We start from the raw sequence: 12654 nt of genomic DNA, 5'->3' as shown, positions 1-12654 counted from the left end.
TGTGTTATAGAGCTGTTGCACAAATGGAGTTACTGGGCCAACATCCTCCGTGTAGATTAAAACAAAAAAAGCTCTGGCATTGTGACGCTGGAACGTTCAAGACATTCAGTACTGCAGTGCAGAAATCTACTCTACTTATTTAAATGCTTCACAGAGTGCCATAATGATTTGACGAAATACATATTTTTTCTGGCATGACTTTCGAAGACCTGAGTAACATAAGAGGCGGTTTTTTTTGAGAGTCTCTGGTTTAGACGTAGGCTTTTGATTGAGCTGACTCTGTCTTTGTGTAGATCTTTTGCCCACTTTGGGCAGAAGAATACTTGTAGGCACTGTGAAAGAGAACACACGGTCATCATTATTTGCACAGGGACATACCAGTATCCTTTCAGCTATCACTACTGCAGTATAAAAGCCTGGCTGTTGTCTGTTTTTCTCCTCTCTTTTCACACGTATTGATTTTTTTTTTCTATTGCTACTCTTGCTCATCTTTCCCATAAGGACAAAAAAGACGAGTGGCTCTCGAAGTAACACAAAAAAAAAACAGAAAGAAAAAAATTGATCCAAATATATCTTCTGGCAAATCATGGCAAACCTTCCCTGCCTCGAACAGATATAACAGCTGCAGCCAAATCAGCCCTGGGAGTTGCTCCATCTGTCGGACACGAACTTGGAGAACAATGAACAATTATGTTGTGAAGAGGTGGTCCTTACCAACGGAAATGCATGAGGCCTGTATGGATCCGACCCATAGTGAGGCCTATACAGAGCCTGCTCATAGTGAGGCCTATACTGAGCCTGCTCATAGTGAGGCCTATTCAGAGCCTGCTCATAGTGAGGCCTATACAGAGCCTGCTCATAGTGAGGCCTATACAGAGCCTGCTTATAGTGAGGCCTATACAGAGTCTGCTCATAGTGAGGCCTATACTGAGCCTGCTCATAGTGAGGCCTATTCAGAGCCTGCTCATAGTGAGGCCTATACAGAGCCTGCTCATAGTGAAGCTTCTACAGAGCCTGCTCATAGTGAGGCCTATACAGAGCCTGATCATAGTGAGGTCTATACAGAGCCTGCTCATAGTGAGACTTATACAGAGCCTGCTCAAAGTGAGGCCTATATAGAGCCTGCTCAAAGTGAGGCCTATGCAGAGCCTGCTCATAGTGAGGCCTGTACAGAGCCTGGTAATAGTGAGGCCTATACAGAGCCTGATCATAGTGAGGCCTATACAGAGCCTGCTCAGAGTGAGGCCTATACAGAGCTTGCTCATAGTGAGGCCTGTATGGAGCCTGCTCATAGTGAGGCCTAAACAGAGCCTGCTCATAGTGAGGCCTATACAGAGCCTGATCATAGTGAGGTCTATACAGAGCCTGCTCATAGTGAGACTTATACAGAGCTTGCTCATAGTGAGGCCTATATAGAGCCTGCTCAAAGTGAGGCCTATGCAGAGCCTGCTCATAGTGAGGCCTGTACAGAGCCTGGTAATAGTGAGGCCTATACAGAGCCTGATCATAGTGAGGCCTATACAGAGCCTGCTCAGAGTGAGGCCTATACAGAGCTTGCTCATAGTGAGGCCTGTATGGAGCCTGCTCATAGTGAGGCCTAAACAGAGCCTGCTCATACTGAGGCCTATACAGAGCTGACTCATAGTGAGGCCTATACAGAGCCTGCTCATAGTGAGGCCTATACAGAGCCTGCTCATAGTGAGGCCTATACAGAGCCGACTGATAGTGAGGCCTCTACAGAGCCTGCTCATAGTGAGGCCTGTACAGAGCCGACTCACAGTGAGGCCTATACAGAGCCTGCTCATGGTGAGGTCTATACACAGCCTGCTCATAGTGAGGCCGATACACAGCCTGCTCATAGTGAGGCCCTATACAGAGCCTGCTCATAGTGAGGCCTGTACAGAGCCTGCCCATAGTGAGGCCTGTACAGAGGCTGCTCATAGTAAGGCCTATACAGAACCTATTCATAGTGGGGCTTATATTAAGTCACCTTAGAGTGAGGCCTGTACAAAGTCAACTCAACATGAGGTGTCTATACACTCTATTTAGAGTGAGCAAAGGATAGACAGTACTTATATAATGAAGCCTATATGGACCTTGCTTAAAGTGAGGCCGCTATGGTCCCTGCTTATACTGAGATTTGCACTGTCCCTACTTATACTGAGGTTTGCCTAGGGCCTACCTTTAGTGAGGTAATATGCCACAATATCACAGTCATTGTTGCTATGTAAATGACTGGGCATTCTATTTGTTAAGGTTACCCTATCATGGCAGTTCCTTTTTTGAATTTGGTTTGACAGTCACCCTGTGAGAATCATAAGAGATTCTGATAAGAATGTTGGAATTTGAAACTGTTACCCAATCCAGTGACTTTATGTTAGTCTAATAGGTCCACCGAGTGTTTTCTTTAGTATTTTGGGTATATTTTTATGGTCAGCATGGTTGGAGGTGTTGGTGTGGAGTTTCAGCTCCAAACACTCCTGAGTCAGGTACACATATGGAGCAGCCACTCTATGAGGATAAAGATGCAACACAGCGGGTACAAGATTATATGGCCAAAAAAAGCCACTTACCCATCTTTTCTTTTGCAGGAACAACATAAGAATGCACCTCCCAAGATGAGGAGGGCTGACCCAGCCCATCCAATATAGAGGGCAGATCCCAGCTCGTACCTATAAGCAAAGAAATCATTAGACTCTTAAATGTAACCATTTTCTAACCAATTAGAACCAACTGCCCATTCGCCGACGATGTCTCAATCAATATGTGCACCATCCAATGTATGTTACGAATGTATATGGGCCACGAGGGTCTCGGATTTGCTCGCCAGTCTTGGGGTGATATTATTTGGGGTGCTACAGTTGGTCACAGAGCCTCTAGACTAGGGGGTGGAAAGATCAGCCATTTCTAATCGCTATCCTGTGTAAGGATGTCGGGTGAGTACGGGATCATCAACAACACCAACTCCCATATTTAGCGCACCTTTAATATACTGAAAAATCCCAAGAGCATCGGAGGAGTGTAATCAGATAAAAATTGACACCATGGCACATAAGGAGATATTAGGATAGGTAGGATTTAAGGAACATCTTAAAGGGGGAGAGAGAGGCGGAGAGGTTTAAGGAGGGAATTCCAGAGCTTAGGGAGCTGAAGGCTGACAATGATGGGACAAAGAAAATCGCGGATGTACAAGAGGCCGTAATTGGAGGAACACAGAGTTCTCGAGAGCTGTAGGGCTTGAGGAAGATACAGAGATAGAGGGGAGAGGCCATGGAGGGAGTTCAACACAAGGATGAGCATTTTAAATTTGAGGCGTAGCTGGACCGGGAGCCAATGTAGGTCAGTGAGGTGTGATTCCCGTTAATGTTCACAGCCTAGGTTCACACATGGTGAAAGGTCACTTGGACAAGGTGCCTATGGTGGCAGAGGCATACTCCAGCAATGGGCGCACGGTGCCTTTTATGTGAGCAGGGCAGCAAACTGAAACAAATGACCTATGTTGAATAAGAAACGGATTTTATGAATTTTATCATTTGATTTAGTAGGCACGAACGCACAAGGGCGTAATCTGATCTTTGTTTCTGACTGGATTTTCCCCAGGTAAGACTAAATTACCAGGCAATAAATGGATGCAGCAACAAGACCTATTTGAACAGTCAGCACCTGCTGGTGTAAAGCTTGTACACCTGTAGAGAGTGTATTTATCAGTCTCATATCTGGCTTGGAAACTGCACCTTTTGGCAACATAAGCTGGTCAAGCAACAAACACAGTGTACATTTATATGGAGCCTTTTTCCTCTGTTTACCACCTCAGGACACTTGGCACTTCACAGCCTTCTGGCTTCAACCTTGTATTCAACAACTTCAGATCATAACCACCATCTTCTTGAACATCGGGTGATGGTAATGGTTCTGCTGTGATCATTTGCACCTTCTCTAGACCCGTCTTTTGTTTCTTTTCTTGTCCCATTATCACCCCTTTATGCCTCGCACCATCATCCCTTTTGTCATTTAATCTCTCCTGCCTTCCACCCTATCACAGACCTCCTGCTTTGTTCATCCACCCCCCCCCCCCCACCCCCACAACCCCACTCTTTTCCCTTGCTTATAAACTCTTACATCTCTAACATCTTCCAGTTCTGATGAAAGGTCATCGACCTGAAACGCTAACTCTGTTTCTCTCACCATAGATGCCGCCTGACCTGCTGAGTATTTCCAGCATTTTCTGTTTGAATTGATTATGGAGGATGTTAAACTTCACTCCTGTAGACACATTTGGGCAAGTGTACACTTTCAGCAAAGATCCTTGTCGCAGCCATTCATTCCTTTTCCAACGTCCTGATACATGCCTGATAGGCCAGTGTCCATGCTCAGAGGGCACACTTGAAAAATCTATCCTTAATTCTCCTTTAACATTGAAACATACAAGATTCTGAAGGGGATTGACAGGGTAGATGCTGAGAGGTTATTTCCCCTGGCTGGAGTGTCTAGAACTAGGGGGTACAGTCTCTGGATAAAGGGTCGGCCATTTAAGACTGAGATGAGGAGGAATTTCTTCACTCGGAGGGTTGTGAATCTTTGGAATTCTCTGCCCCAGAGGGCTGTGGATGCTGAGTCTCTGAATATATTCAAGGTTGAGATGGATAGATTTTTGGAGTCTAGGGGAATCCAGGGATATGGAGATCGGGCGGAGAAGTGGAGTTGATGTTGATGATCAGCCATGATCGTATTGAATAGCGGAGCAGGCTCGAGGGGCTGTATGGCCTACTTCTGCTCCTATTCCTTATGCTCGTGTGTTCTTATGTAACATGTTTGGAGTCTGAAAGCAGTACAGCTGATAAGATTATTCTTTAATGGAAAGCACCATACGTACCTCGTTCCACCATAGATGGGGTTGTAGAACTCCATAGTGATGTTGTAGGCATACCAGGAAATTGGTATCATCCCGCACAGACCTGTCAATCAAACGGAAAGAATACACTGAACTCCAGAAACAACAAATAATGGACAGAAACGAATCTACTGATTTACTTAAGTCTTACTTAAGAATAGAAGCATGAATGGTGATTGAATCGAGGTATGTAAAATGTTGAAAGGATTCGATTGCAAGAGAAATGATTTCCTCTAGTCAGGGGAATTAAGAACGAGGGGACATAATCTGAAAACGAGAGCTCGGCCATTCAGGAGTGAAATCAGGAAGCTCTTTTTGACAGAAAGGGTAGTAATAATCTGGGACTCTCTCCCCCAAAAGGCTTGGATGCTGGGACAATTGGAGCTTGAAGGACTATGGTTGATAGATTCTTGTTAGGTAAGGGTATCAAGGGATATGGAGCAAAGGTAAATCGCATTGACTTGCAGATCACCCATGATCTAATTGAATGACAGAGCAGACTTGAGGGGTTGAATGGCCTCCTCCTGTTCCTAATGTTCATATGTGTTCAGGTTTCAATTTATCCAAGGCTGGAGTTGAGCCAATATTATAAGTGTCTTTGCCTTTTGAAGCTATTTCAGTTGGGATTGTTTCAAACTACAACATCAGCAACATCTACGCCTGAAAAACAGGTGCAATGCATACCGGTTTCCAACCCAAGGCATCACATGACTAATAAAAAATCTGAGCCATGAAATAGTTAAGTTTATCCCGAGCGATGAATAATCAGGCTACATCCGTATGGAAGCTGGTAGAAGCTAAAAAAATAAAGGACGATATCCAATTAAAAACAAGGGCATGCAAAGTGGCCAAAACTAATGGGAGGACAGAAGATTGGGAAGCTTTTAAAAGCCAGCAAAGAACGACTAAAAAAATGATTAAGAAAGGGAAGATAGTCTTTGAAAGTAAACTAGCACAAAATATAAAAACAGATAGCAAGAGTTTCTCTAGGTATATAAAAAGGAAAAGAGTGGCTTAAGTAAATGTTGGTCCCTTAGAGGACGAGACCGGGGAATTAGTAATGGGGAACATGGAGATGGCAGAAGCGGCGAACAAATATTTTGTATCAGTCTTTATGGTAGAGGACAGTAACAATATTCCAACATTGGATAGGCAGGGGCTAGAGGGGGGGGAGGAACACAATCACTAAGAAGGTGGTACTCAGTAAGATAACGGGATTAAAGGCAGATAAATCTCTGGACCTGATGGCTTGCATCCTAGGGTCTTAAGAGAAATAGCGGCAGGGATTGTGGATGCATTGGTTCTAATTTACCAAAATTCCCTGGATTCTGGGGAGGTCCCAGCAGATTAGAAAACTGCAAATGTAACGCCCCTATTTAAAAAAGTAGGCAGACAAAAAGCAGGAAACTATAGACCAGTTAACCTAACATCTGTGGTTGGGAAAATGTTGGAGTCCATTATTAAAGAAGCAGTAGCAGGAAATTTGGATAAGCAAAATTCGGTCAGGCAGAGTCAGCATGGATTTATGAAGGGGAAGTCATGTTTGCTAGAGTTCTTTGAGGGTGTAACAAACAGGGTGGATAAAGGGGAACCAGTGGATGTGGTGTATTTGGACTTCCAGAAGGCATTTGACAAGGTGGCACATAAAAGGTTACTGCACAAGATAAAAGTTCACGGGGTTGGGGGTAATATATTAGCATGGATAGAGGATTGGCTAACTAACAGAAAACAGAGAGTCAGGATAAATGGTTCATTCTCTGGTTGGCAACCAGTAACTACTCGGGTGCTGCAGGGATCAGTGCTGGGACCCCAACTATTTACAATTTATATTAACGACTTGGAAGAAGGGACTCAGTGTAACGTAGCCAAGTTTGCTGACAATACAAAGATGGGAGGAAAAGCAATGTGTGAGGAGGGCACAAAAAATCTGCAAAAGGACATAGACAGGCTAAGTGAGTCAGCAAAAATTTGGCAGATGGAGTATAATGTTGGAAAGTGTGAGGTTATGCACTTTGGCAGAAATAATCAAAGAACAAGTTATTATTTAAATGGAGAAAGATTTCGAAGTGCTGCTGTACCGTGGGACCTGGGTACACTTGTGCATGAAACACAAAAGGTTAGTATGCAGGTACAGCAAGTGATCAGGAAGGTCAATGGCTTTATTGCAAAGGAGATGACGTAGAAAAGCAAGGAAGTCTTGCTACAGCTATATAAGGTATTGGTGAGGCCACACCTGGAATAATGTGTTCAATTTTGGTTTCCATATTTACGAAAGGATATACTTGTTTTGGAGGCAGTTCAGAGAAGGTTCACTAGGTTGATTCTGGAGATGAGGGGGTTGATTTATGAGGAAAGGTTGAGAAGGTTGGGCCTCTATTCATTGGAGTTCAGAAGAATGAGAGGTGATCTTATCAAACATATAAGATGAGGGGGCTTGACAAGGTGGATGCAGAAAGAATGTTTCCACTGATGGGGGAGACTAGAACTAGAGGGCATGATCTTAGAATAAGGGGCCGCCCATTTAAAACAGAGATGAGGAGGAATTTCTTCTCTCAGAGGGTTGTAAATCTGTGGAATTTGCTGCCTCGGAGAGTTGTGGAGGCTGGGACATGGAATAGATTTGAGACAGAAATAGACAGTTTCTTGAGCGATAATGGAATAAGGGGTTATGGGTAGTGGGCGGGGAAATGGAGCTGAGTCCATGATCAGATCAGCCATGATCGTATTGAATGGTGGAGCAGGCTCGAGGGGCCGTATGGCCTACTCCTGCTCCTATTTCTTATGTTCTTATGTTCTAGTATTCATGTTAAGTGAAACATCCAATGCCGATGTCAGTGTACTCCCTGAAGGAACTAACGACTGTCTTTTATCACAGCCTCTGTATCAGTTGTCACTCAGTTGGAGTAGCTGGTAGTAAAAGGGGCTCGCACACTGCAGAGAGTCAAAGCTTGAATCCCACTATCGATTGGCACTTGGGACTCATTTGCTGTTAGTGGCTAACGGCAACTTTTATGATCTGGAGTGCACTGTCTGAAAGGGTGGAAGCAGATTCAACAGTCACTTCCAAAAGAGAATTAGATATATACTTGAAATGGAGAAATTTGCAGGGGTATGGTGAAAGAGCAGGGCAGTGAGACGAATTGGATAGCTTTTCAAAGAGCCGGCACAGGCATAATGGGCCGAATGGCCTCCTTCCGTGCTGTATGATTTTATGATTCTTTATAATTCTTAACCAGGTTTCAAGATGATACACTCAGGAAAGCTTGCTTGAGATAACAGTATTTTTATTTCCAAGCTATCATTTAAATTATAACTCGTAATTTACTTGCTAGCTGCAGGACCTAATGTGACTCGCATATCTTTTAATGTGTTATGTTCACTACCTCTACAGACAGATGTCGCAGAAGCACTCAGTTTTGTATCTTGAGGTTAAGGGACGATCCCTCTCCAGAGACTTGAGCACATAATCCAGGCTGCCACTCCCAGTGCAGTATTGAGGGGGTGCTGCACTGGCGAAGGTGCCGTCTTTGGGAAGGGACATTAAATGGAGTTTGCCCTCTCAGGATGCAAACGACCCCATGGCACTATTTCAAAGAAGAGCTGGGGAGGTCCTAATCAGTATTTTACTCCTCAACCAAGATGAAAGGCACTATACAAATTCTTTTACAAATGAGTGCTCCTGGCTCGACAGCCTGCAGCACAAGTATGTGAAGTTGTGGCTCCACAACCCACGATTTTCCAGTATGGGAAAGTATGTCTGTAACTTTCTTACTTGTTCCCAGCGAGTGAGGCTCCATATCAAATCGACCTTTCAGTTCCACTGGAAAAGTATCTTTGGTCATGGGCTGGTTGGCCCATTTGTTCAGTGTGCGACTCGCCATTGAACACCGTTACTTTGAAAGCCCTTGTCATTTCACTAACCTGACAGAATGAAGACAAGCCCACCGGAAAGGGCAATCTTTCCTTTTTGCATCTCATCGATGCTCCCAACGTTGGTGCATTTCAGGCCAAACAGAGACATGAGTGTGGCGATAACTCCTAGAAGGATGGAGATGATCATCAGAGCACGGCATGCTTGGATATAAGCTGCAAGGAAAGAAAACATTTTAGTGCTGCAAGACTGAGCCGAGCCTGGTGCAGAAACAACCACCAGGACAGCACCTGCATATGAGCCACCTCAGTCTGCATGAACAGTTCTGAAGGTCATATAAGCAGTGTGTGTTTTGTTTATTGTGCTCTGAGGACGTCACTTTTCCCTCCCCAGCTACCTAATCCAGCCCATATTGAAGCCATCAAGGTCTGTCCTCTCTGCTGGCCCTAAGAATCCTATGTGAAGAGTTTGAACGATCACAGTCCATTTTCAAGTGGCCACAGCACTTGTGTTTGCTGTAATATGTGCACCTGTGAGTATGCTCACAGGTTGGTAGAGCTGTTGAGTTGAGAGTGGCTTACCCAGTCACGTGATGTTCACAAGACTCAATAAAACCCCAGCCAGTTGGACTCGGGGGATCCACAATGAGACAGGTGGCTGTGAGCCTTGCGGATGAACTGGTAATGTGTAGTGTGATTGTTATACCTTTGCTAATAAACCAACTAGTTCTTACTAGCAATGTGTTGCTATGAATACTTCAGCAAAGAACCCATGAAGCAAATACGTTTCATTTGCCACTTTGGTTCGCAATCTCTCTCAGAGACGCCACAACGTTGATTGATGTGAGAAGTGGAAGTGCCACATTGGTACGATAGAGACTGCTTCTCTGAGGCTGCTAGAGAAGCACCTTGGGCAGAATGTAGAGTGTTTTACTCTGAACCTGGCTGTGTTCTGCTTGTCTTGTCATACTGACACGACCACGAGGAATTTCCTCAGGTGGGTGGGTGGGGAGGGGGTGGTAGGTCTCTCAATCGGCTGCTGTAAAATTGGCGTTAATGCCATCGACTCGTGCATTCCAGGTATCCATAGCTCTTGCATTGAAGGTACAATGGTCAATCGGTAGAAACTGGTATAAGTGCAAGAAATGGGGTAGTGTTCCATTCCTCAACACTTGATAAACACCAAAATAATCCCCCCCACCCTCCAAATCAAAATAAAGCTCTTAATCCTTCTGAGTGGGCATGAGACAGTGAGATTTTAAAAATGTTGGGAGTACAATGACGAAACCTGCTGAATGCAGGCTGAGCTTCGAGACAACAGGGTGTCCTGAGACCCACACTTTAAGAAATCTCAATCCAGGGTAATCTGGGCACCGAAGTCCAATTCAAGTCCTTATGCATCCCTTCAGCGTCTCAAAACCTGAGCTGCACACATAAGGGCTGACTTCATGATCCCAAGCTCCCTGTGGGAAGCCATGTACAAAGGAAGAATGAATTGGAGACCACTCGACAGTGCAGCTCATAATCACTACCCATACTCATGTTGAGTGCAACCATCTCCCATTTGGAAGTGCAGAATTTTACAATCGTCCCTTATAATCTTTTTATAATCAATGTTACAATGATCATTGTTTCTCTAAATGTTGCTCTTCCTAAACTCCAAATACGACCTCATACACTCTCTTTCAGTGTGTCTGTCTGTCTCTCTTCCTCCTCATATCCTCACTGTAAATCCAATGGGGAGACCACACCAAAGTGTATAAATTTTAAAATGTCATAAATTAGATAAATCCAGAGGATTACTTAATGGTAAATCAGGTCATAGAAACAGGCCGTTTGACCCAACCAGTCTGTGTTGGCGTTCTTCCTCCACATGCGCAATGGTTCTAATTCCATGCATTTGCCCCATTCCCATATCCATTTTTCCCCTTTCCTTCAACCACCTGTCTAACCTTACCCAACACTGTGGCTCAGTGGGTAGTGCACTTGCTTCAGAGTCAAGAAAGTTATATGGGTTCAAATCCCACTCCAGGAACTTGAGCACAAAAAAATCTAGGTTGACACTCCAGTACAGCGTTGAGGGAATGCTGCACTGTGGAAGGTGCTGTCTTTTGGATGAGATGTTAAACCGAGGCTCCATCTGCTCTTTCAGGTGGACATAAAAGATCCCATGGCACTATTTTGAAGAAGAGCAGGGGAATCATCCCCAGTGTCCTGGCCAATATTTATCAATCAACAAAACAAAAACACATTATCTGGTCATTATCACATTGCTGTTTATGGGAGCTTGCTGTGTGCAAATTGGCTGCCGCGATTCCTCCATTATAACAGTAACTACACTCCAAAAGTATTTTATTGGCTGTAAAGCGCTTTGAGATGTCCGCTAGTCGTCTTTCTTTAATGTATTCTTAAAAGTTGACATTGTCGCTACCTCAACTACTAACTGTTAGTGCATTCCACAGCCGCACATCCCTCTGTAGGCTTGGAAGGCTGAAGTTGAAAGGAATACAAAGTAAATTTAAAATAGATCCGACAATGAATGGAGGCAAAATTTGACTTGGGTGGTAGCATAACACAGGCAGTAGCGAATCTGCAGCCGATTTTAATCTCCGTCGTGGAAAAAAAATTGGGCAGATTGTAAAGTGGGCTGCTGATTCGCTGCCACCTACTTTGCATTGCCGCCCAAGATTAATTTCACGCCCAATGTCCTTACTCAAAGTATAATAAAAACTGGGGGTTGTAATGGAGTCAGAGATATTAGTGGTGTTGGTGGTCAAAATACAGTGGATGGTAATGGGTGAGTAATGGACAGATGAGGTTCAGTGCATCAAATGACCTTTCCTCATCCTTGACTCTTTCTTATAGTCTTATATCTCCAATTCTGACTCATTTCAAAATTGTGGAATTCCTTCAGCCTTCCCTTCCTCCTGTAATCTAAAATCCAAGCTTGGAATCATCTAACCACTGTTACTTCAATGATTTCATCTTCTTTTCTACTCTTTTCCACCTTGGTGGTATCATCCACTTCAGGCATGGACTCTTCAATAATAAACATATAATGGAGTCAGCAGCAGACACACTCATGCCACAGAAAGTGTCACTGTGCAAGTGCAGAAGTGCGACCACGTGTTTTGTCAGTTGACTATTTGCTGTTATTTTTCTAATCGGCTGGAAATTTATCATCAATATCCCTCGCTGCCCCAGCTGTGTTATTACAGATGGACTTTGATATTCATTTATAATCGAAATAGCGGTGTTTTCTGATTAAGTCCCATTGCAACACACGCATACACACATGAACTCATACACACCTACACTGATAAAAGCGGGTCTTACACCTGCTTTAATCAGTCAGAAGAATTTCAAGGGCTCTCATTGGGCAGAAGTTGGGCAATTAACACAACTCTCCGCCTGCGGAGGCCCTTTACCTTTGGATGTGTGCGATTTGCTTCGCATGCCTGAGCCCGGAAATTGCGCTGCCCCTTCAAGCATGTGCGTACCTCGTACCCCCTCCCCCCGTAGGGGCCCTGAATTCAGGGCCAATAAATAATTCAGTTGACCAGAATTGCCAAGAAAGGTGAATTTGTTTCCTAGTTTCATTCTGAAATGGTATCAAACTACTTCCTTCTGACTATAAAAATGACCGTTGACTTACTCTTGTGGGAGAGGTTTAAATTATCCAATAAGATGCACCCTTAGAATGGCTGACATTTATCAGCAACACCTTCAACTTAGTGAGCATTCTTTCTCCTTTTTTGGTCATCTTCCTGATAACGTAACTCATAGAAAACATGACACCAAACCAGGTGGGTGGACCTTTTGCCCATCTCCATGATCAAGCCTCAACTTTCAGGACATACTTGCTCCCAGTGAATGTTTGACTCGATGGTGTA

At 44.1% G+C, this 12654-nt stretch overlaps 1 protein-coding gene across 1 annotated transcript in view; it reads right to left on the bottom strand.

Moving 5' to 3' along the window:
- Positions 1-250: 250 nt before the first annotated feature.
- Positions 251-12654, bottom strand: part of LOC139265255 (claudin-15-like) — a 34463-nt gene continuing 22059 nt past the window's right edge. The window contains exons 2-5 of the mRNA XM_070882194.1: positions 8813-8977; positions 4874-4955; positions 2574-2672; positions 251-332 (exon numbers count right to left, since the gene is read on the bottom strand). Coding sequence (XP_070738295.1) covers positions 251-332; positions 2574-2672; positions 4874-4955; positions 8813-8977 — 428 coding nt within the window. The remainder of the gene's footprint in view (positions 333-2573; positions 2673-4873; positions 4956-8812; positions 8978-12654) is intronic.

Source organism: Pristiophorus japonicus, chromosome 6, assembly GCF_044704955.1.
Source record: "Pristiophorus japonicus isolate sPriJap1 chromosome 6, sPriJap1.hap1, whole genome shotgun sequence".
In the NCBI taxonomy this organism is placed as follows: Eukaryota; Metazoa; Chordata; class Chondrichthyes; family Pristiophoridae; genus Pristiophorus; species Pristiophorus japonicus.
The sequence above is the reverse complement of the archived record's forward strand: the minus strand, read 5'-3'. Positions and strand labels throughout refer to the sequence as shown.